This window comes from Muscardinus avellanarius (genome assembly GCF_963383645.1).
Source record: "Muscardinus avellanarius genome assembly, chromosome: 11".
In the NCBI taxonomy this organism is placed as follows: Eukaryota; Metazoa; Chordata; class Mammalia; order Rodentia; family Gliridae; genus Muscardinus; species Muscardinus avellanarius.
In genome coordinates, this window is record NC_137797.1 from 10,183,388 (window position 1) to 10,208,104 (window position 24,717).

Genomic DNA, 24,717 nt, shown 5'->3' on the forward strand with positions numbered 1-24,717 from the left:
CACGCTCCGCATCTGGAAAATAAATCGAGTACAATTCGCTAGTGGCTAAAGCTATCGCTGAGAAACTTGGGAGAGGAGAAAGACTCGCAGAGGCGGGGCGGAGGGAGGAGCTGGATGTGAGCGCTCTCACTTCTCCCAACCAAAGAGTGTCCCCCGCCTGCCTGCCACTCCTGGGCCTCGGCCTGATGACCGAGCTGAAGTGGGGGGCAGACTGCATCTGAGGTGTCGCTGCCAGGGACGCACACATGGCCTCCAGGCAAGGTCCCAGAGCCACGGGTAGCTCAGGGGCTTGCATACCCATTTTACAGACTGGGAAAGGAAGCCCTAAAACTCTACGTGCAGCAGCACCTGAAGACTCCCAGGGTTCCCCAGAAAACTGCCTTTTCTAGGGAGACTGGAGACATGGCCATCAGCCCCTAGACGCCATTGTGCATGAAGTAAATATAGCCTGGCACTCCCTGGGTGTCAGTGACCCACATACGAAGACACAGGGTGGCCGGCCTCGAGGTCCACGGACTTGCTGGAGAGACACAGGCTACAGGGCAATGCAGGAAAGCCTGGTACCTGAGCACTGGGTGGGGATGGGGGGCTGCAGCGGCTAGGGGGTCAGGGGAAGAGTCCAGGGAGGAGGGACGCTTCCTAGGAGGTCCCTGGCTCCTTTCTTTCCGGGGAGAGAGAGAGAAAGGCCAGATGGGAAGTCTGACAACTTTGGGGTTCAAGTGCCAGCCGTGGGACCCTGAGCCGAAGACCAAAGCTCTCTGCATTTCCGTTTTCTCATTGGTGAAACAGACTGTGTAACATGGAGATCCAGGGTGGCCATGGCGGGGGGGGGGGGAGGGAGCCACGAGGCCATCAGATGCTCCAGAGACACCGAGGGCCCCAGCCCACCCCAGGCAGCCACAGAGAGAGGGTGTCGTGACTCCTCCGGCCTTTCTTCCCCGCTCTGGCCTGGGCCACACACTTTCTGGCCAACTCCCAGGCCTCCTGAAGGAGGACACACACTTCCTCCTGGTGCTGGCGCACTGGAGCTTGTGGAGAACAGATGTCCTTCCTTCCTGCCGAGCCTGTGAGCCAGGTCGATGAAAATCTCCGGGCTTCCCCAGAGAGGAAGACAGGAAAACTCCTTCCTGGCTTCTGCCCTCCCTCCAAGCTGGGCTCTTTAGCCCAGGCTCTGCTCCGGAAGAGCAAGCATTTCTGGGCCTTCGTGGACCCTGCTTCCTTCTTGGAAGACCCCAGCCTGGAGGGTGTTGCCAGAATCTGTATGAGCAGCAGATGGAAGGGGAGCCAAGAAAGGGCTCCATGGACGAAGGCATGGCAGGTACTTAGGGGATTAAAAATAAGAAGTGACGCCGGGCGTGGTGGCGCACGCTTGTCATCCCCGCGCTTGGGAGGCGGAGACAGGAGGATCGCGCAGGTTCTAAGTCAGCCTCACTGGCTTAAGAGACCGTTTCCAAATAAAAATAATATAAAATAGGTCTGGGAGTGTATTCTGGAGGTAGCAGGGTTTCCAGGAACCCCAGTACCACCAAAAAAAAAAAAAAAGGAAGTGAGAAAGAAAATTAATATTTATTGAGCACCTAGTAGATGCCGGGCACAAATAAGGAAGTACTGGGTGAAGAAGACTTAGGCGGAACAAAATCCTTCCGTCTCTAAAGCCATCATCCAAAGAGCTGCAGCCAGGATTGACCTTGGTAGGCTACGAATTGGTTGTTAGCCCAGCGAATACTGACTGTTAAAACCCCAAAACCTGTGCTTGAAAAGTTTAAGCTGATGTGGTCAGTATGACCAGTCCCCTTGCACCAGACCAACCTTGCTCAGATGCAGCTAGTTCCCCACCTAACCACCATAAACTGCTGAAGGGGCTCTCAGTACGGATCCCCTGCGGCGGTAAAGTCTGAGAGCCCGAGCTTAAGCCCCAATAAAGGCTCTTTGCTTTTGCATACGGTGTCGGTCTCCTGGTGGTCTTTGGGGACTCCTCGAACTGTGCCTAACACTGGGCACCTACTAAGTACCAGGCACTGTGCTATGACCTAAGAATACAAAGTACCATGGAAGAAAGAGCCCCATATTAGATACGAGGAATGGAATCCAGGGGCATTATACCTCTGAGCTACACCCCTAGCCCTATTTTGTATTCCTTATTTTGAAACAGGGTCTCACTGAATTGCAAAGGGCTTCACTAAGTAGTAGCCAAGGCTGTCCACCAACCACGATCCTCCTGTCTCAGCCTCCCAAATGCTGGGATTATAAGCATCCACCATGCCTGGCTTTTTAAATTATTTATTATTATTATTATTATTATTATTATTATTATTATTATTATTTTGTGGTGCTGGGGTTCCTGAAACCCTTCTACCACCTCCGGGCTACACTCCCAGACCTATTTTATACTTTTTATTTGGAAACAAGCTCTCTTAAGCCAGCGCAGCTGGCTTCAAACCTGCGCGATCCTCCTGTCTCCGCCTCCCAAGCGCAGGGATTACAAGTGTGCGCCACCACACCGGGCATTATTTTTTATTTTGAAACAGTCTCCCTAGGTGGCTAAGAACCTCACTAAATTGTTGAAGTGGTCCTCAAACCTGCAGTCCTTCTGTCTCAGCCTCCCAAGTAATGGGACCACAGGCATGTGCCACTATGCCCAGCTTTATTTCTTATTTTGAAACAGGGTCTCACTAAATTGCTGAGGGCCTCACCAAGTTGCAGGGGCTGGCCTCAAACCTGCAATCTTCCCAGCTCAGCCTCCCAAGTACTGGGATTACTGGCATGTGGCACCATGCCCGGCTAAGTGGATCGTAAGTGGACAGGTCAAGGTGGAGGGATATTCTGAGTACTGGGATTGCAGGCCTGCACCTGACTCACTGACAGGTCTTTAAAAAGAGGAATGATATGTTCACATCACAGGTTTAAAAGTCATGCTAGCAAGCCGGGCATGGAGTACACACTTGTAATCCCAGTACTTGGGAGGCTGAGACAGGAGGATCGCGCATATTCGAAGCCAGCCTCAGCTACTGAGTGAGGCTCTCAGCAACTTAGTGAGGCCCTGTTCCCAAATAAAATATAAAATAGGTCTGGGAGTGTACCCCAGAGGTAGAAAGGCCCTATGTTCCATCCCCAGTACCACACACACACACACACACAAAAAAAAAAAATTATGCTAGAACCCGGCATGGTGGTGCAAACCTGTAATCTCAGGACTTAGGAGGTTGAGACAGGAGGATCACAGATTTGAGGCCAACTCAGTAACTTAGGCCCTCAGCAACCTAGCAAGACCCTGTTTATACAACCTTCCTCCCTCCTCCCAAAAAAAGTCATGGTAGAGAATAAACAAACCAGTTTCAACAAGATTCTACTCCAGCCCCTGGACCTATTTATCCAAGTGTCCCCAAAGTCTCACAGGCTCATATGAAAGCGGCCCCATTTGGTGCCCAAGTCCCAGGGCTCTGCTGCCCCTGGTGCCCCTCCCTCATGGCTTCTCCTGCCCTTCTCTGACTCTCCTACGACAGTCTCTTCTGGGGATGGTACCTGAGTGTTTCTGTCTGCACAGGACACAGGAAGATGAGCCGGGGTCCCAATGCCCCCTGTGCGCCCAGGGCTTTGGGGCGCTGCCACCTGTCTGGTCCCCAAGGAGCCTAGCTCATCGCTCCATTGAGGAGCTGCTTCTGCCAGGCGGTGCTGCCTGGGCTGGGTTTTCAGGTCAACTCACAGCCGTGCATGCCGTGCATGCACAGCCGTGCATGCACAGCCCAGAGCGCACCTTTGCTTTGCTCCCATCCCCCAGCTCAGATCTGGACAAAAAGTCCCCGATTCCTTGAGGTAGGGTGAGCAAGGGGCACCTTGTCCCTGTGGGCATGGAGGGGTGGGAGCGGAGCACATGCCCAGGGACCACTGGGCAGGATCCCGGTGCCCAGGTAGGGTCCTCCAGGGCTGGTGCCTCCTCAGAAATTTCTGGGACCCCCCCCCCCAGCACTGCATAAAGACCACTGAGGACCGCAGTAAGCTGTGTGGTCCGTGCCTCACTGGTCCAGCCTTCCCTACAAGTCAGGAATGCAGGGCTGGAAGGAGCTGGGCCTGGGTCCTGACCTGCCAGGCCTGAGCCCCGAGCTGCCTGCGTGAACAGCCTTCCCAACACCCTCTGCCCTGGGAGTCCACACCTGCCAAGGAGATGGAAAAGTGGAGCTGGGGGAATGATGAAGGTTGGGAGGATTTTTTTTTTTAGTTCTTAATTGCAAAGTTAATTTTCAACAGAATGTAGAAAGACATTTTGACAGGATAAAGAAAAATGCTTCTCCCCCCTCCCACACTCAGCCCACTCCCTTTTCTGAGGCCCCCCAGGGGTCTTCCTTCCAGTACCCTAATGCTGATGGGGTGGGGAGAGAGCTTCTCTTGGGCCTTTGATGTCTGTGCTGTCAAAGGACTCAGAACAGGGGGTTTCTGTCTGGCGTGGTGGCCCACGCGTGTAAACTTGGGAGGCTGAGACAGGAGGATCGCAGGCTCAAGGGCAGCCTCAGCAACTTAGTGAGTCCCTCAGGAACTTAGTGATACTGTTTCAAAATAAATAAATAAATAAATAAATAAATAAATAAATAAATAGGGCTGGAGGTGTAGCTCAGAGGTGCCCCTGGGTTTCATCTCTCTCCCTCTCTCTCTCTCTCTCTCTCTCTCTCTCTCTCTCTCTCTCTCTCTCTCTCTCACACACACACACACACACACACACACACACACACACACACGGGGGGGGGGGATTTCTGTCACTCTTAGATATCAGATATATATTTTTTTGCATGGCATTAGGGATGGAACCCAGGGGGACCCCACCTCTGAGCTATACCCCCAGCCCTTTCTATTTTCTATTTTGAGGCAGGGTCTTGCTAAGTGGTCTCACTCACTAGGCTTACAGGTATGCACTACCTGCCTGGCTAGGATTTTTTTAAATGGGGCCGTGAACCGCACTCCTTTAGGAGGTTGGAGGTGGCCGGCCACAGGCAGGTGGCCATAACATAAACAGAGGCCGGGTCACCCCCCAGCCAGCGCGGGCCTCTCCGTGCCTCTCCACCCAGCCTTCTGGGTCCAGGTGGAAGCAGCCGGGCACCGATGCTGCCCGCGGGCCTCCCCGCCCGTGACCTTGGGCAGCAGCTGACCCCGGCGGGCCTCAGTGTCCCCATGGGCATTGTGAGCGTGTCCGGGGAAGGCAGCTATTCGCGGTACAGGTGGGGGGGGCGGGGCCGGGCGGAGGGCTGGGGTCGAGGCCCCGCCATCGCCTCTCATCGGGAGCAGAGCGGGTGCGGTGCGGGGCTGGGCCGCGCGGGAGCGGGTGGGGGCCGGGGGCGGGGCGCCGCCGCTCCCTCCTCCCTCCCCTCCCGCCCCCTCCCTCCCCCTCCATCCCGGCCTCCCCCCCCTCTTCCTCCCCCTCCCTCCCGCCCCCTCCCTCCCCCTCTCTCCCTCTCCCTCCCCCCTCCCTCCATCCCCGCCTCCCTCCCCTCTCTCCCTCCCCCCTCCCTCCCTCCCCTCTCTCCCTCCCCCTCCCTCCATCCCCGCCTCCCTCCCCTCTCTCCCTCCCCCCTCCCTCCCTCCCCCTCCCTCCATCCCCACCTCCCTCCCCTCTCTCCCTCCCCCCTCCCTCCCTCCCTCCCCTCTCTCCCTCCCCCCTCCCTCCATCCCCGCCTCCCTCCCCTCTCTCCCTCCCCCCTCCCTCCCTCCCCTCTCTCCCTCCCCCCTCCCTCCATCCCCGCCTCCCTCCCCCATCCCTCCGTCCCCGCCTCCCTCCCCTCCCTCCGCGCGGCTCAGAGCCGCAGCAGCAGCGGCCGCGGCGGCAGCTCTCGGGCTCGGCTGCCGCGCTCGCTCGGGCCCCGCGCCCTCCCCTTCGCCGCTCTGCCGGGGCCTCGGCGCCCCCCCGCCTCACGCTGAAGTTCCTGGCCGTGCTGCTGGCCGCGGGCATGCTGGCGTTCCTCGGTGCGGTCATCTGCATCATCGCCAGCGTGCCCCTGGCGGCCGGCCCCGCGCGCGCGCTGCCCGGGGGCGCCGACAACGCGTCGGCCGGCCCGGGCCCGCAGCGCGGCCTGAGCGCCCTGCACGGCGCGGGCGCGGGGCCCTCGGCGCGGCCCGCGGCGGCCAGCGCGCCCCCCCCGGCCGGGCCGCCGCTCAGCCGCTTCCTGTGCACGCCGCTGGCCGCCGCCTGCCCGTCGGGGGCCGAGCAGGGCGACGCGGCGCCCGCCCGCGAGGAGCTGCTGCTGCTGCAGAGCGCGGCCGCGCAGCTGCGCCAGACGGCGCTGCAGCAGGAGGCGCGCATCCGCGCCGACCGCGACACCATCCGCGAGCTCACGGGCAAGCTGGGCCGCTGCGAGGGCGGCCTGCCGCGCGGCCTGCAGGACCCCGGGCCCCGCCGCGACGCCATGGCCGACGGGGCCGGGGACTCGCCGGCGCTGGTGCTCCAGCTGGAGGACGCCGTGCGCGCGCTCCGGGACCGCCTCGACCGCCTGGAGGTGAGCGCCGGCGCCGTCGGAGGGAGCGCGGGGGGCGGCGCGGGAGGGCCCGCCGGCGAGGCCGGGTCCCCGCGGGCCGGGGGCGGGGGGGGCGGCGTCCGACCCCTTTTCCTCTCGGGGACCTGAGAGCCTCAGTGCCCGCGGCTGCGGGCTGCGTGTAACAGCTGGGGCGGTGGGCGCACCTGTAATCCAGGACGCTGAGATAGGAGGCTCGCAGGTTGGAGGCCACCTGAGCAACTTAGTAAGATCCAGATTCCAAAAGAAAAGAAAAGAAAAGGTCTGGGGTGGACCTCGGAGGTAGAATCTACCGGGTTCAATCCGCAGGATGGGGTGGGGTAAAACAGTGTCCACTTGTAGTGGGCATTGCGATGCCGGGGTGTGAGCACTGGGCACAGGCCAGGAGCTCACCGAGTGTCCACTGCGTTCTCCTTTCCCAGGACCCCAAGAGCTCCAGCCCCACACTCATCTCTAGAACTCCCCAGGGCAGGAACAAGGTGCGTCCTGGCTCCCCACCTCCGCGCACCTGGGGCCCTTTGGAGCCTGGGTTCTCTCCCCTGTAGGGAGCAGAGGGCTGCAGCGACTCCATTGTCAGGGGATAGGATGCACTGTCCAAGGAAGGGGCTCAGGGTCCTCCTCTGTGCCAGAGAGTGGAGGACCAGCACCCCAAAGGACAAACCTGGGTGTCCTCACCACCTCCCACTCTTGAATGGGCTCAGGCTAGAAGCCTGCCGGCAGGACCTCAGAGGCCAGGCCAGCCTCAGTGCCTGGGGGCCCACCACCCTTGGGTGGGTGATGGATGGAGAACAGGGCCCTGCCCTGGCTCCTCCTCCACTCTCCTGCCCTGGGCACTGCTGCATCAAACTGGGGGAAGACCTGGGCAGTAGGGAGCCCACTCTTGGTGTATGTGACTCTGGCCATTCATTTCTCCTTTGGAGCTCCCCAGCCTCCTTCCTCCCTGAAGGAGTAAATCTGGGGTCCTCAGGAATGTGGTCAGCAAATCAAACGGGGTAGGCCAGACAGCTAGGAAACAGTGACCATCCTAGCTGTGGGCTGATTTCCAGATCGCAGGCTCCAGTTTAGATCTGTGGGAGGAGGGGGTTAAGGTATCTACCACTAAGTAAGTACCTTATTAAGGTACAATTTTCACTGCAAGTGGACACTGCCTTAGCAGTAAGGTAAGTAACACTGGAGGACTTAGCAGTTAACCCCTGCTACTCCCCCAGACTGAGCCCCCCAGGCTCCAGCACACAGGCAATGCTCAGGGCAAGCAGCCTCCCCCCCCCCAGGGGTTTGCTGATGGCCACACCCACCCCTGGGGTCAGATTCATAGTCCTCTGCTCCCCTTAGAGGCCAGCAAACCCAGGCTCAGAAACCTCCTCAGGTGCCTAGTCGAGGTGGGAAGCCCAGCCAGCCCTCCATTCCCTGACTCCAGCTCTGGGGGGGTTTCTAGAGCCACAAGCAGGCAGATGCCCTGGGAACAGCTCAAAGCGCACAGCTATCGGGAATCTCCATTTTCTCCTCTAAAAAGCGGGCATACAGCGGCACGGACCTCGGCAGGTGCCAGGAGGTCCAGGGAGAGTCTGTGAGGGATTCAGAACAGCGCGGGCGCAGAGCACCCAATCCACGGAGTGGTTGCTCGCCTTACCATTATGCCAGAACATCGCTGATTTTTAAAATGTAACCCAAGTGAAAACGGCAAACGAACTCTCCTCCTGGGGAATAGATTTTATTCATGTAAAAAAATGTTTTGACGTTGCGTCGCCCTCCCCTTGGCAGCTGTGGCGCCTGCCCCATGCCCAGAGCGTGCAGGTGGTTCCTCCCACGTCTGGGGCTGGCAGGCTGGCCTGGCCTGGCCCTGTTCCCCTGGCACCTGCAGCCCAGGGCAGGAGGGGCTTCCCTCCAGAGAGCCTGCCGAGGCCGGGGGATCCTGGCGGCTGGGGTTTGGCGCAGTTGAGACTTCCAGGTCGGGGAGCCCCGGCTTCTTCGCACGCCCTTGTTTCCTGAGCACATCGGATGTGAGAAAGGGAGGGGTGTGTGGCAGTATCCCCGAACCCCCAGGTTTGCAGGGTCCCCCTCCTCTGCCACCATCCCAGCAGCCCCTGGGCTGGCTGTCCTCCTCCAGGTGCAACCCACCTTCCTTCCTCCTCCTCTTTTTAAAATTTCTTCTTATTTCTATTGTTTGGTACTGGAGACTGAACCTAGGAAGCATTCCACCTCTTTTTATTTTTCTATTCTGAAACAGTTTCTCCAAGTTGCTGAAGGTCTTGCTTAATTGCTGAGGCCAACCTTGAACCTGTGATCCTCCTGTCTCAGCCTCCTCAAGTATGGGAATTAGAGGCGAGTGCCACCGCACCTTGCTGCACAGGGGTCTTGAATCCACAGCAGCCCCCCTGATGCGGTCTGGATCCGGCCCATCTCCAGTGTCCCAGCTTCTTGCCTAGAGCCTGCTCTGAGGCCACCTCCTCCGGAGGCCTTCCCTGATCCTGCTGTCCCCTCCACCCCCGTGCTCTCCCAAGCCTCTTAACCACCCACACATCTGTAAGTCACCCCCTTTCTTCCCAGCCAGAGCCGACCACAAAGGGCGGGGAAGTTTGGCTGGACTGGCTGCCCCGGCAGCTCTCATCAGAACCACACTGGAGGGCTCAGGAGAAACTGTCTTTATATGTTGTTGCTGTTCATTGAAAAAAGCAAAAGGCTTCTCAGGAAAATGGTCTTTCATTCCATCGCCTCCCCTTTCGCAGCCCCGTCTGCGTCCCCGCCCCTAAGCAGCCCTGTGTAATTCACATTTTACTGTTGCCCTGTCCCTCTGCAGGCCCTGTTGCTGGGAATGTGGCTGTCGCTAATTACTTTTCTTCTAGATTCTCATTGCCGGATCAGCTTCATGCAGAGCAGTCTGTTTGTTTTCTTTTCAAATCTGTTGAATTGTTTCTTTAGGCTTAAGTTCCCAGGAGTGGTATTCCTAGGTCAGAGGATATTGACTTTTTTTTTTTTTTACGCACTGGGGATTGAACCCAGGGTCTCAAACATACCAGGAAAGGGCTCTACCACGGAGCCACATCCCAGCCCTTTTTAGTTTATTTTTTTGTGGTACTGGAGATGGAACCCAGAAGCATCCTACCTCTGAGCTATACTCCCAGACCTATTTTATTATTTTATTTTGAAACAGGGTCACACTGAATTGAAGAGGGCCTAAGTAGCTGAGGCTGGCCTTGAACCTGGGATCCTCTTGTCTCGGCCTCCCAGGTACTGGGATTACAAGTGTGTACCGCCATGCTTTTTTTTTTTTTTTTTGGTGGTACTGGGGTTCCTGGAAGCCCTTCTACCTCCGGGCTACACTCCCAGACCTATTTTATATTTTTATTTGGAAACAGGGTCTCCTAAGCCAGCGCGCACAGCTGGCTTCGGACCTGCACGATCCTCCTGTCTCTGCCTCCCAAGCGCGGGATTACAAGCGTGCGCCACCACGCCCGGCTCCACCACACTTTTAATCCACTACGCTCAGGACTTCCAGCCCTTTTTATTTTACTCTGCTTATTATTTTTCCTCACTAAGCTGCCCGGGCCGATCTTGAACTTAAGCTCCTTCTACCACAGCTTTGCAAGTACCTGGGACTCCAGGCAAGTAAGTGAGTTTTGGTGGCGGTGGCCAAGAACCCCTTTCCAAGAGAGCTGGACGTTTTTGTGGCCATGAGCCATGAATACACATCCCGGTGTTCTGTGTTTGTGCAAATTTATGTGCACAGTGAAACTACAAGATGGATTTAGGAGCATTTCTTTGACAGAAACCCCATCCTTAACCTAGCCTGGCAAGCGACTGCCCCCCTACCCTGGAGTGGGAGCGGGGGCAGGGTCTATCCTGATGGCCACCACAGAGGGCGCTAGACTCAGGGAAGCTGTAATAACGATTATGGCTTCCAGAGCCCTTAGCACGCACCAGGCGCTAAGCACGATCTCATTTAGTCCACAGAATCTCTATGGAGGAGGTTCTCTTCTGTCTCCCTTTTACAAAGACACTAGTGTTCAGAGAGGTTAAGCGACTGGCCCCAGGCACACAGCAGTGGCTCCTAGATTTGACCTGTCGGCGTCTGGCTCCCGAGCTCTTGTTCATCTTCATTAAGTCGAGACTCATCTGCGGGGACCAGACCTCACCCCCCTGCGAGAGTGGGGGAGACAGGCGAGGACAGTGCCCGCTGGAAACCGCCCTGGACCGCTTCCGCCTCAGAGCGCCCAAATCGGGAGCAGCGCAGGCCAGTCCCTGAAGGCTCCCGCTGCCTTCCAAGACGACCCAGAGCTCAGGCGCTTCCCGGGCGCTGACGACATCGCCTTTCGTTGTTAAGTCTTCAGCCCTGTGCTGGCTTTGAACCTTATGGGGGGGCAGATGCTCCCAGACACCTTCCAGCTGGAAGCAGCTTCTGTGGTAGGAGGGCGGCCGGCACAGGGCTGGGCTCCCGCCTCTTCCCTGTCTCACTGTTCTTATCTGTTAGGTGGGGGCTTCCTTGGAGACCCTTAACCTCCCGCTCCTGAGATCAGGGAGAGCTTCGTTCTGGCAGGAAGCCTGTCTCCTCCTCCTCCTCCTCCTTCCCCGAAGGCATTCTGCCTCTGAGCTACATCCCCAGCCCTTTTTATTTTTTACTTTCCAAACAGGGTCTCACTAAGTTGCAGAAGATCTTGCTAAGTTGCTGAGGCTGGCCTTGAGCCTGTGATCCTCCGGTCTTAGCCTCCTGGGTTACAGGCATGAGCTGTGGCTCCTGGCAAGACGCTTGGCTTCTTTTTTTTTTTTTTTTTTTTGAAGATTTAAAGAAGTTTGACGCTTGGCTTCTTAAACCCCACCTCTGCACTTGCTTGCTACGACTTCAGAAAGCTCCTTCTCCCCTCTGTTCCTCAGTTTCCCCACCTGTCAAAGGGCACATGTAATCTTTGTGCCTTTTTAGACACTCATCTGTGGCAGGCCCTCTTCCAGGAGGTGAGACCCTTCCCTGCTGTCAAATTGGCAGGTACCACTTGGGCAGAAGACAGGGCCTCCTCCCCTGCGGGCTGTATTATTATTATTAATTATTATTATTATTATTTTTATATAGCTTATATCCTGTGAGGACAAGTGCCATGGAGATTTATGCATGGGTACCACCCAGGTGAAAAACCGGAACGGTGGCACACACCTGTAATTGCAGCCAGGGGGGGCTGAGGCAGGAGGATCGCAAGTTCAACGTCAGCATGGGCAACTTAGTAAGCCCATGTCTCCAAATAAAATAAAAAGAGCTGGGGGTGTAACTCAGTGGTAGAGCACCCCGGATTCAATCTTCAGTGCCATGAAAATGCCAGGACATGCCCAGCTCCCCAGAAGGCTCCCTGTGCCCCCCAAAGTCAGCACTTTCCTGAAGGTCCCTAGGAGTCTGGCTTCTCCCGGCCTGGTCCAGTCTTGGCCAGGTTTGAACTCTGGACACCTGTCTCCCTGCACCTGGCCTTCTTCATTCAGCACCACACCTGTGACCTCTGGTCACAGGCTTCGTCTCCTCTCGTGGCCACGCGCTGTCTCGTTGTACAGATGGACCATAATTCATCTCCCCGCCCTTCTGCGGAGGGACGTGGCTGGGGGCTGCTTGTGAACATTCTTGTGGTATCGGTGGGTGACGTCCGTCCCCAGGAGTGGGATGTCTGGGTTGCAGGAGGGGTGTATATTTAGCACCGCTAGGTAGGTCCTGCCAAGCATTCTCCCAAAGTGGCTGTAAGTGTCTGCACGCCCACCTGCGTGTTAGCCTCGCCAGCCCGGACTTGGTCATTTCCAACGTGTCTCGTTGTGGTGGGCGTGTGTGGGCTCTTTGTGGCTTTCACTGGTTTTGTTCCGATGACTCACGGAGCACCTTTCCTTTGTGTGGACTGGCCATTTTGAGATGTCCGTGGGAGGCGGAATGAGGTCGGAGGGCAGTGCTCTTCAGTGGGGGAGCGCGCAGTGGGTCTCCCCAGGACAGTCCTGTTCACTTAGCCCCCATGGGATTCTGGGGGCGGGGACTGAGGCGACCCACCCAGAGCGGAAGCACTTACAGGTCCCTACAGTGTTACCCCAGGGCTCACCGAGGCTCCGGCTCCGAGAAGCCCAGGACTTGCCTGGGGCCGCGCAGTGTGGCAGAGTTGAGCTAAGACCTCCGCCAGGATTTCTGAGGAAAGTGAGCCAGGGCTGGGGGCCCCGTTTTTGTGACAATTTTGGGCTCAGGCCCAGAGGGTGTATGGCAAGCGAGGGCCCGAGAGGAAAACCTCCAGCCTTCTCAAAGCAATGGCTTGATTGGGGTACTGGCTGAGTCCTGTCCACACTCCGGGTGGCTCTGAGTCTGAGAGGTGTCTGGGCCATGCGCGCCCCGGCTGCGGGCTCCAGAGAGGGTCCTTCTCCCCTTTCTTTTTTTCTTGGTAGATATTGGGGATTGAACTCTCGGACCTTCTACCTCCAAGCTACACTCCAAGCCCTACATTTTTTATTTTGAAACAGAGTCTCGCTAAGTTGCTGAGGCTGATCTCAAACCTGTGATGCTCCTGTCTCAGCCTCCCAAGTCCTGGGATCACAGGCATTGGCTGTGGTACCCATTTATCAGATAGGGACTGGGGGACTCAGGCCACAGAAGCCACCCTGCCCTGGCCCTCGCTGTCCACCAATCCTGCCTGGGTAGATGGACACAGAGCGGCTGCTGGGCTTGCTCCTGAGGAGGAGGGAGCCTGCCGGATGGGTGACTTGGCCTCCTGGGCTGCTTTAGAGCCTTCCCTGACCCCCTCCCTGGTGTTCGTTCCAACCCTGTCTAAGCAGAGCCGGCGCTGTGTGCCTGGTGCCCGTAGGAGAACGCCCTGGGCGGGCCCGCTGGGGTCGCAGCAGCGGCTTAGCTGAAGCTCTGTTCCAGGCCTGTCTGACGGCCTCAGACTGAATCCCACAAGCACCGTGCAACTGTCATATCCCCCTTTCACAGAGAGGGACGCCGAGGGAAAGGCAGAGACATTCAGAAACTGGCCCAGGCCACTCAGCTGGCCTTACGATCAGTGCAGCTCCAAGGCCCACGGTCCTGCCTCTTAATAATAGCAAAGGATACTAGCAATAGTTGCGACCATTTGTCAGCCACTTCCACCCCAGACTGTGCATCTATTCTGCCATCATTGCTATATCTCCAAAGGTAGGTGCTGTTATGACCCACAGATGAGGAAGCAGGGTCAGAGTGGTTGAGCACCTCGCCCAAGGCCACCGACCTGAGCGGCGGGGAGGCCGGAAATGCCCCAGGTCTGAGCGATGTGAGAGTTTCTCCCCATAACCACGACACGGCAGACGTGCACAGATGGATGCATGAGCGAATCAAGGCATGGACAGGCGTCTGCTCTCACCGGGGAAGCCCGCGGGGCCTCCTCTCCCTCCGGAGGTCTTAGACCTGCGTCAGGGCTGCCATCTGGGGGTGGCAGGAGGGCGTGGGGCGGGGCACGTGCTTGGCAGAAGGAAGGGCGTGTGCGGAGCCTGAGGGCGAGGGGGTGGGAGCTGGGGTGCCTCTGGTGCAGTGGGCTGCAGCCTGGTGTGGTGTAGCGAGGGCGCGGTGGGTGCAGGACTCCATCGGTGGAAGATGCCGCGCCAGAAGAGCGGCGTGGAAAGGGCCAGAGTCAACCTCAGGGCTGACAGCCTACTGGGGGCAGTCGGGCTGGGGAGGCCCCCAGGACGCAGGGCTTGATTCTCCATTACACACATTGCTCTGGGGGTTTCCTTTCTGTTTTTAAACCATCATGTAGTATTTCAGCAAAAAGGGATAAAGGTGCCTCTAGCTCCTGCCCATGCTCAAGGACCCTCCATCCCCCGGTTCTGACCAGCTGAGGCCCTTCCAGAGCCTCCCCTCCCTGCCCGCCCTGGGGGGGCACCATCCCGACTGGCTGACACCATCCCTGCCCCCTCCTCTGGCTATGGCCACCTCTGTCCTGTGTTCCGTAACTAGATGTCACACACTTTACTACCTTATAGAAAGGAGTCTACCCGCCAGGCATGGTGGCACACGTTTGTAATCCCAGCATTTGGGAGGTGGAGACCCCAGGATCGCGGTTCACGGACAGCCTCAGCGACTTAGCGAGGCCTTTCGCAACTCAGTGAGACCCTGTTTCAAAACAAAAGACTAAAAAGTAGGACTGGGGGTGTAGCTCAGAGGTGCAATGCCCCTGGGTTCCATCCCCATTACCACAAAAGAGAGAGAGAAAGGCGTCTGCCCCGGGACTCAGTCACCTCTTAATATAATGACCGTCTGGGGTGGACACAGAGAACAGAACAGCGGGCCCCTTCGAGAGGGATTCGTGCGGTATCGGCAACAGCGTGCGCTGACACTCCGGTGCGCTTCCGGTGCCAGCCCCACCCACGCACATCGAGCCTGTGAACTCGGTTAATCCTTACCACATGCCCGTGTTTGCCAGTGGGGGAACTGAGGCATGGGAACCGTACACGACAGGGCCACTCGGCTGGTGGAGCCAGGGCTGGGCTAGACGATGGGCGGGGAGGTGGGGACTGTGGCTCACAGTGCTGGCCTGGCCCTTCCACTCCCCCCACCTGCCCTGCGGCCCCTGATCCGAGTCTTGTGCCCAGCAGGCTAGGGCGGGCTGTGCAGGGGTGACCCCAACCCTGCGGCCTGGCACCTCCTTCTGCTGCCCACAGGAGGGAAGTAGACCCTAGGCAGGGCCGGGGTGGTTGGGCCCCCGCCCATGTTGGGGCACCCACCCTGGCAGGACATGCCAGCCCCCCAGCCTCCTCATGGCTACTGCACCTCTCCTGGGTTGTGGAGATGCTGGTGCAGGGCTCCCTGGGGACAGTGCTCACCTGGGGCACGTACACTGAACTCCTCCCTCCCTGACTTCCGGCAGGACAGCTGGGGGTTCCAAGCCCCCGCTCTTCAGCCTCGTCAGGAGCCGAGCGGGGCGGTGGCGCGGCTGTCGCCCCCACTGTCCCTCAGCATCTCGGGCGGGGGGCCCACTTGGCACCAGGCCCAGAGCCCACGCAGCACAGTGCAGCCCGCAGCAGATGGCGGGGGGCTGGGGAGTCGTGTTCCTCGGATCAGGCGTGGGGCGGGGGGGCTGGTGCATGAGCCGAGGCGCCCACCGCCTCGCTGGCTTTCCTGGCCACCGTGGAGCCAGCAGAGCTGGTGTCTCTGATGAGGGACAGCTTGTGCACCCCGCCCCCCGAGTCCTGGAAGGAGGCAGCGGAACAGGACAGCGCCAGTGAGAGTGGCTAGGGAGGACGATGTTGGCTCCAGGGAGCCCGGGCACCCGCCTCAGTTTCCCCGGCTGCTGAAAGGGGGGTACTGAGAGTACCAGGTTCAAGCGAGGTGTGGAGGCTTGGGAGTGAGCACGCAGACAGCTCCAAGGCCAGCCTGGCTCTGGCCTCTCAGGGCGCCTCTCTCCAGCGTGGATGGGGAAGGTGGGGGGCTGGGGGTGGACGCTGGGCCCCAGGGGCCCTGCTGTGGCCTTTCCAGCCCCAGGGAGGATGCCCATGTGAGCAAACAGGCCATAACCTCCTGGGAGTGCGCCCCTGGATGGCGGTGGGGTCACCGCCCTCTGTCAAGTGCGGCCCCCAAGCGCCTATGCCCGAGCCTCACGCTTTCCTTACGCTTCCCTAGTTCCCAGGGTCACGTCCACGCTTCCCTTCCGTCTTTCCATCAGCTCTGGTGGACGGAGTGGGATCTGCTGTCCCCATTTATAGGAGGGGAAACTGAGGCCTTGGGGTTAGTCTGCAACACAGCCGGGTGTGTAGGCACCTGGGGAGTGAGGAGGAGCCCTCGGGGTGCAAAGATGAGTGTGACCAGGTGTGTTGGCCAGCCGTCACCACACCCACCTCCCCCGGCTCACGTCCCGGCCTGGCGGCCACACGGACACCCAGAGAGGGCCAATGCCCTCTTACACGGGATGTAGCGGGGCTTGGGGGAGGAAGGTGGTTGAGGCCCTCCCTGAGCCAGCCTCAGTGACTCCCATCCCAGAGGCCCATCTCAAGGCTGGAATGCAGGGTTGCTCCTCAGTCTCCCACCCCAGCCACCAGCTGCAGGGGAGGCGAGGGCTAAGTCCCAGCTGGTTGGAGACCCCTGGGCTTCTGAGCCACCGCACCTTTCCCACTCAGCAGAGCTTGGGACGGATAGGAGGGCGCCCGCAGGGGCTGCAGGGCAGGTCCGAGAGAAGCCACGTGTCTCTGGGGCAGAGCGAGGAGAGCTAGCCAGGCTGCGTGGAGCCCTCTGCTGCCTGCTCCTAACGCCGCCGCGGTGACTCCATCCATCTCCCTGCGCATGACATGTAAGGGGACCCTGCAGGCCAGCGGGGCTCGGGCTGCAGCCCAGCACATCCCTTTCTGTCTTCCCACCTGGCCGGGCCCCTGCAGCCTTGCCTGACACCTGCTGTGGCCAGGCTACGGGTGAGTGCAGCACAGCTGGGCATCCCAGGCCCATCTTCTAGGTGGCCACAATGGCACCAGGCAGGTCCCCACTGTCCCTGCTCTTGGGGGGGCACCAGAGCCAAGGCCAGTCCCTCCGTCTCCTCGGCGTGAGGTCATGTCACCAGTCACAGTAGCAGCTTCTATCACCCTGCTCCCCTTGTCACAGGAAACAGGCTAAGAAAGGCTCAGGGGCATGCCCAAGGTCACCCAGCAGATGACCAACAAATCTGGGGCCGGGATGAGGCTGGGAAGGTCGGCTTCGCTGGGACCCTTGCGAGATGCCCCATCTGTGGTTTTCTGCGCTGCCTCAGGCTGTGTCTTCAGCACCTAGGACAGAGCCCAGCACACAGTAGGTTCTCACTAAGTGCTTGCTCAGTGAATTAGTTGCAAGGAGCTGATGAGCTCTTGTCTGGGTCCTGGGCAGAGCAGGAACCACCCAGGCCCCTGGGAATTGGAAGCGGGGGAAGGGCCGGGAAATGGTGAATGTTTAATTGGGCTCCTAGAAGCTCCTTGAATTATTAATCTCCTACTGCTGTTCCTGTGATGTATCTACCAGAGACCTTCCCCTCAGAGGGTCTGGACCCTGGGGCCTCACCTGCCTTCCTCCACCCCAAGAGTGGGGGAGGAGAGGCCCCCTGGCTCCTGCCCCAGTTCTCCTGCTCACTGGGCTCTTAAGACAGGACGGGGTGGGGCGACTCTACACACTTTGCTCTGATCCTGGGCTGTATGGGGGCGTCAGAGTCCGCCCCAGGACACTGCCTTCGGCAGTAATTGCAGTAAGCAGCCTGTTTATTGACACCTGCCACTCAGTGCACCTAAAACCCTCCTAAAGAGGGGCAGGTTGTATCAGAGAGGTCAAGGGTTTTCCCAGAGTCACACAGCAGGTTGGTTCCCAAGCCGGATTTGTACTCTGGGCTGTTGACTCCAGAGTGTAGAATCTTAACCACCTGTCACCCTGGAGAGGCTGAGACCAGAGTCCTGTTCCAGAAGACCTTGGCTTGTGCCCCCGGTCTGCCCAGATTGGCAGTAACAACTGCAGACAACCCCGCCCCGGGAGGTTGTGCCCGCATCCCAGCGGGCTCTGTTCCTGGTGCCTGTGCACAACGCTGGGTGGCGGCAGAGCCGTTCCCCGCCCAAGGACAGCCCGGCCTATGGCAGGAGACTGGGGCCTGGCAATGGGGCGCGGGGGCGCTGCCGGCGGCTCTGTGTCCACCATCCGTGTCCCTCGTACTTAGAAGGCTGCCCGGCCGGCAAGGGGTGGACTCTCTTCATCCCTCCCTCGCTCTGCTTCTCTAGGATGCCACTGTGCGCATGCCTGGGTGGGATGCGCCGGCTCCTGGCTGGTGTGCCAGCCCCGTTTTGCATGTGGGAAGCCAAGACTCGCCTGGGGCCTCCCAGGTGTCTGCACACCCCGAGCCCTCCCCTCCTGCTGCACACGACCTCACGTGCCCCTCTTCTCTCCCTGAACAGCAGGAGCTCCCTGCCCACGTGAACCTCTCGGGGGCCCCGGCCCCCGGCCCTGCGGTGCCCACCGCCCTGCACTCCAAGATGGACGAGCTGGAGGGGCAGCTGCTGGCCAAGGTGATGGCGCTGGAGAAGGAGCGCGCGGCCCTCAGCCACAGCGGCCACCGGCAGCGGCAGGAGGTGGAGAAGGAGCTGGACGCCCTGCAGGGCCGCGTGGCTGAGCTGGAGCACGGTGGGTCCCGGGCCCGAGGAGAGGGCGGGAGGCCCCATCCCGGGTGGGTCTGCTGGGCTGTGGAGAGGAGGCCGCGGAGTGCCCGAGGGAGATATTCCTGAGGAATGGGTTTATCATTATCAGAGTCATCACTGACAGTGGCCTCCGAGTGCTTGACATCTTGGCTGATTTCATCTTCACAGCCTTGTGGGGATTTTTACAGCTGAGAAAATGGAAGCTCAGAGAGGTCAGGTGACCTGCCCACGGTCACACAGCCAGTCCCTGGAGGACCTAGACCTCAAAGTGTTTGCCTCCACAGTCATGCCTCTAACTACCCACAGTAGCACCTTCAGCGAACCAGTCAGAGCCGTCCCTCGCTGACCGCGGCGCTGTCCCTGGGAGGACAAGGCGCGGAGACTGGGGCAAGCGTGGGACCGGCTGAGGTGCAGGGCAGGAGTTCAGCAGCAGAAATCCAGGCGGCTTCCTGCAGGAGGGGGCCTCAAGCCAGTTCTTGAAAGCAGAGGTGGAGAGCAAATTTCAGAGTGGAGGGCCCACAGCGGAGCACAGCTGGGGGGCAGCACCCTGGCGGGCATGCAGGGACAGCAGAGGTCACCTCCATCCCTGCCCCCGCCCTGTCGCCGGTCCCTCCGTTCCGAGTCTCACAGGGATCAGAGGAGAGGCCATCTCCAGGGGCTGCTCAGCAGAGGGGTCACCGTGGGACATCTGTGCGCCCACGGGAAGGCCACCTCCCCCCTCCTCAGTGGACCCCTTCCTCTCTTATCACGGCGCATCACACTGGCCTTTATCCCGAATTCTGGGAAGATCTGGGGACCTGGGCTCCCCACTCTGGCCTCACCGACCAGCTTAGGATGGGGTGGATTCTCCAGGGATCAGGCATAACGAGGTAACAGCCCCCATGACCCACACCCCAGAGATGCGGGCGGCAGGAGGAGGTATTCTCCCTCCCTGGTGGGGGTGACCACCTCCCTGCAGGGAGCCCTCTGATACTCAGATGTAGAACCCCAGAAACTCTGATGTGGAGGACACCCTGAAGAGCAGAGACCCCGAAGGATATTTTGTTCAAATCCCATCTCTGCCACTCGCGAGCTGTGTGGCCATGAGGGAGTAACAACCCCTCTGTGCCGAGGTGCCCCCATCTATAAACGAAGATTGTAAAAGCGTCTGCCTCATAGGGTCGTTATGAGCACAAAAAAAGCACTCAGAGCGGTGTCCACGACATAGAAAGCCCTCGATAATTCTTGTTAAGTAGGCAAAGAACTCTAAATCACCATTACAGTAGTCAACATTTTGGCTATAACGATATTTTTGAGGGTGTGTTTGCCCTCCCTTGTCTGGCCTCTTTGCTTTACAGACAGGGAAACTGAGGCCCTGGGAGGGAAGAACCTATGGGCCAAGGTCACCCTGGGCCAGGCCCTGTAACTTAACCAGAGAGGTTAAGTTAACCTGTGGAAGGTCACATACCGGGAAGTGTTAGAAGCAGGATTTGAACTCAGAGCATCCAGGCCCAGAGCCCGTGGGCTTTGACACAACCCTCAGCCAAGTTAAAGAGGGCAGGAAGGCACCTGCCACATGCCAGGCGGCCAGGACCTGCGAGTCCGCGTCCTGGCGTGCCCCGCCCTCGCCAGCGCCCTGACGCCTGCCGTGCCATCCCCAGGGCCCTCGGCCTTCAGCCCCCCGGGCGCCTTCAAGATCAGCATCCCCATCCGCAACAACTACATGTACGGCCGTGTTCGCAAGGCGCTGCCCGAGCTCTACGCCTTCACCGCCTGCATGTGGCTGCGGTCCAGGTCGGGGGGCACCGGCCAGGGCACCCCCTTCTCCTATTCGGTGCCCGGGCAGGCCAATGAGATCGTGCTGCTGGAGGCAGGCCACGAGCCCATGGAGCTGCTGATCAACGACAAGGTGGGCAGGGGCCAGGCGGCGGGAGCCCCCCCACCCCCGAGCACCCCCGCGGGCCCCGGGCAGGGCTGTCATCTTCAGCACACGCGAAATGCCAACTGTGTGCCAGGCTGGGTGATGAGCCAGAGCAGGGCTGGCTGAAGGGGGGCTGGTGTCCAACAGAGGCCCTGTGCCCGTCCGTGTGTGTGTGTGTGTGTGTGTATGTGTGTGTGTGTGTGGTACTGGGGAGGGAACCCAGGGACATTTGACCTCTGAGCTACATCCCCAGCCCTATTTTGTATTCTTTATTTTGAAACAGGGTCTCACTGAGTTGGAAAGGGCCTTATTAAGTAGCCGAGGCTGGCCGCAAACTGCAAGCCTCCTGTCTCAGCCTCCCAAATACTGGGATTACAAGCATGCGCCACCATGCCCGGCTTCCGTCCCTCTTTTATAGAGGAGGTGGGCCAGGCACACAGACCTTAAGTAACACCCCCAGGGACCCATCCATTGTGCCAGGCTGGTGGCATCTGTGCCCAAGGCCCCTGCTCATCTTCTAGACAGAGACAGAAGGAAACCTGAGGCGCAAGGGCCTACCTGGGGAGGGTCGGCTGCCAGCCCTGGCCCCTCTCCAGCCCTGGAGCCTGGCCCTGTGCCCATCCCGCCATGGAGAGGCCAGTGGTGCCGAGGTCCTGCTCTGGGGCACACCCTGCCCACCGGTGACTGAAGCATTTGGCCTCCGCCAGCCTCAGTTTCCTCGGTCATAAACAGGAATGAGAACAGTCCCTACGTCTCAAGGTTGTAGTAAGACTCGTGGCTTAAGCCTGCATAGAGGCTTCTGAGCAGCCAGCCTCAGGAACCGTGAGCTCTCGCATCAGGCGAAGTGCGCTGCTAATAAGCGCACACTCCGCCTTCCCAGCCGCACCTGTGGGCGGGTACCCCGGGACTCCGTGTGCAGATGGGGAACCGAGGCTCAGAGAGGGGAAACTGCTCCCAGGCCACGCGGCTCCCTGCCGCAGCTTCAGCCTTGCAGGGGTGGCGATCTTGTAAGACCCCTCCTGAGCCAGGTGTGGTGGCACACCTGTACTCCAGTCCTTGGGAGGCCGAGACAGGAGCATCGCAAGATCGAGGCCAGCCTCAGCAACGTAGCGAGACTCAGCAACCTAGCAAGATCCTGTTTCAAAATGAAAAATCTTTAAAAAAAAAAGGCTGAGGTAGAATGCCCCCGGGTTCAGTCTTCAGTCCCACAAACCCACATGCACACACAAAAGAGTCACCCTGGGAATGCAGGCTCCGCCCCTCCCACCCACCACGACCAGCCCACGGCCACAGAGGCGAAAGACGGCCTTCAGCTGTAGAGGGGAAGGAAGGGGATGGGCCAGGGGACAGGGAGCTTCCCTTGTGGCCCCATAAGCTCTAGGACCCTGTCTGCATCACCACCCCTTGGCTGCCACCCCTGGCCTTGCCCCAAGCCTGCCGTGCCCTCAGTTCCCAGCAGAAGGCGTTCAGCACCCTGGACAGCTCCCTGGCCTCCCATCTGGGCCTCTGGGCCTTTGCTCCTGCCCAGGTCCTTGGTTTGCCCAGGAACTGAGAGCCGGATTCCACTGTGCCCCGTCCCCACCTCCTCTGGGCCTTCACAGCCGCTGTGGCCAGACAGACTTGTCCCTGAAATCCTGACCTCTGCGCAGGCACAGCTCACTTGAGGCCACCGCACTGGGGACGTGGCCGCAGAGGACACGGCATTAAACTGTTGGCTTAGAATGAATGAGAGGGAGCCCTCCAGGAGCACCACGTACACAGCCAGCCAGGACCATTTATCTCACTGGCCAACCCCAGTCCATCAGCACAGGCTCCGGAGTGCTGTGATCCAGGCTCTGGATTGATTAGCCATGCCTGCCGTGGGTGGGGGAAGGGCAGGGTCACCCAGGGTCGGTATCCTGGTGCCTGGCCCCGGTCCAAGGCTCCTTGGGTCACTACCAGCACTTCTGGGGGAGTAGGGCTGCGAGACCCCACACCCGCATGACCTCGCAGGCCTAGGGAAGCTGAAAACCAACTGGACTGTCCCTAGCGACCTGAGGAGGCGGCTAGTTAGGCTGGGAGGGAAGCGGGAGCTCAGAGGAGCCGGGGTGAGAGGGAGGGAGGGCGTGGCAGGTCAGGAAAGGCCCCGCCCCGATCTAGGCTCAGCCTGGGCCTGGTGGTGCCTCTGACCCGGGGTTGGGGGACCCATGTCCAGGTGGCCCAGCTGCCCCTGAGCCTGAAGGACAGCAACTGGCACCACATCTGTGTCTCCTGGACCACGAGGGACGGCCTATGGTCTGCCTACCAGGACGGGGAGCTGCGGGGCTCCGGGGACAGCCTGGCGGCCTGGCACCCCATCAAGCCGCACGGGATCCTCATCCTGGGTCAGGAGCAGGTGAGGCTCTGTGGGAGCCTGGGGAGGAGGGCCGGGTGGAGGGAGCCTGAAACCCCGGTGACCGTCCAGCGTGGCCCACCAGTCCACAGACGGGCCCTGAGGGCCCGAGGCAGAGGCCTGCCAAAGGGCTGGAATCTTAGGCTGGGGCTGGAATCTGGGGGTAGAGTGGAAAACTTGGAGATGGTTCTAAAACTTCCAGAGTGGCCTAGGACCTGGGGATAGGGCTTGAGCCCAGAGGGTGAGGTTGAACCTTGGGGTGGGGTTAGAAACTTAGATGGTTCTAGAACTTTGGAGGTGGGCTAGAATCCTGGGGTGGGTGGGACCTGGGGTCTGGGGGATCGGGGGGTTGGGGTGTACACTCTCACTCATGTCTCTCTCCTTTCTCTGCTGCTCTCTTGGCCCAGGACACCCTGGGGGGCCGATTTGATGCCACCCAGGCCTTCGTCGGTGACATTTCCCAGTTTAACCTGTGGGACCATGCCCTGACTCCTGCCCAGGTCCTGGGCATCGCCAACTGTACCGCGCCACTGCTGGGCAACGTCCTGCCCTGGGAAGACAAGCTGGTGGAGGCCTTCGGGGGTGCGACGAAGGTCGCCTTTGATGTCTGCAAGGGGCGGGCCAAGGCCTGAGGAGGCCCTGGCCCGGGCCCTCCCTCTCCTGCCACTTAGGGACCTTGAGGGGGGGCCTTTCCCTCCCCACACACCGGCCTTCCCTCCCCCATCCTGGCCACACCTGGTGTCCCTCACCTGTGCCCACACCCCAGGACGCCTGCCCGCAGCGGCTGTCCCCTCAGCCTTTGGGTCGCAGGGCTGAGTCCAGGCTCTGTCTACCTCCTGGCACTGCCAGTGGTCCCTGAGCCTGGCCCCCTGGCCCACCAGTCACTTCTGATTCCACTAATCTCAGCAGCAGCCCACGGCGCTGTGTCTGGGGTGGCCTTCAGCCCGGCCCCTTCCCCCGCGGGGCCCCAACAGGCCATGGCCCCAACAGGCCGTAGAAGGGGACGGCGGAGATGTGGGAGATGAACCACACCTTCCCGTCTCCATCTTCTCACCCGCTGCCCCAGGGCTGAGCCACCCTGCCAGCCTCCCTCCCCCTCCTCATCCCTTTCTTTGTGCACCATGGCTTGAGTACTGGTTCCCTGTTCAGTCCAACCCACCTCAGTTTCCAGAACATTCCCATCCCGGCTCCAGCCTGGAGGACTAGGGACCAAGATGCCCAGAGGCTATAGGGCTAAGTCACCCCTTGTGCCCACCGGCCCCCTCCATGCCCAGGACAGGGCCAGGGTCACTTCTGCCTGGGCTGGGAACAGATTACAGCAGAGACACCATGGCCCCGAGACCTGCCAGGGGCAGAGCCTCATTGCCAAACTTTCTGTGAAGCCCGGGAGGGAGGAGGAAGCTGAGCAGGCGGCCAGAGTTCTGGGAGACAGAGGGGCCCTTGATTCCTAGCAAACTGCTATTAACCTGCTGCGTGGCCTTCTCCAAGTGCCTGCCCTCTCTGGGCTTGGCTTTCCTTCTGTGTGAGCTGAGACCCTTGGTGTTGGTCATTTCTGAGGCCGCAGATCAAATATGAGATGATCGGTAGTCCCAGGTGGGTAGCACGGGGAATGCTGTAGACCCAGGGGCTCCGCAGGTCCCAGGATGGCAGCAGATGGGATGGGGAGGCATGGGTTAGGATCTGCAGCCAGCCGCAAGGGTCAGGAATGAGGCTCAAGACAGGCCAGACTCACATGGGTTGTAACCTCAGCTTCCTCTGGTCCCCCCAGCCTGGCACCCTTGCCTGCCTGAGGGTGTCTCAGAGTGAGTGGCCTCCTGGTCCCCACCCTCGAGTTCCCAACAGCT

The 24,717-nt window shown here is 59.8% G+C and overlaps 1 protein-coding gene across 1 annotated transcript; it reads left to right on the forward strand.

The window, feature by feature from the left end:
• Positions 1-5,909: 5,909 nt before the first annotated feature.
• On the forward strand, positions 5,910-23,505 carry NPTXR (neuronal pentraxin receptor; the record flags this gene model as incomplete). The annotated part of the gene is made up of 5 exons (XM_080705990.1): positions 5,910-6,479; positions 18,363-18,588; positions 20,243-20,490; positions 22,697-22,876; positions 23,281-23,505. The coding sequence occupies exons 1-5, from the start codon at positions 5,934-5,936 to the stop codon at positions 23,503-23,505; spliced, it is 1,425 nt and encodes a 474-aa protein (XP_080562116.1). The 5' UTR covers positions 5,910-5,933.
• Positions 23,506-24,717: the final 1,212 nt, after the last annotated feature.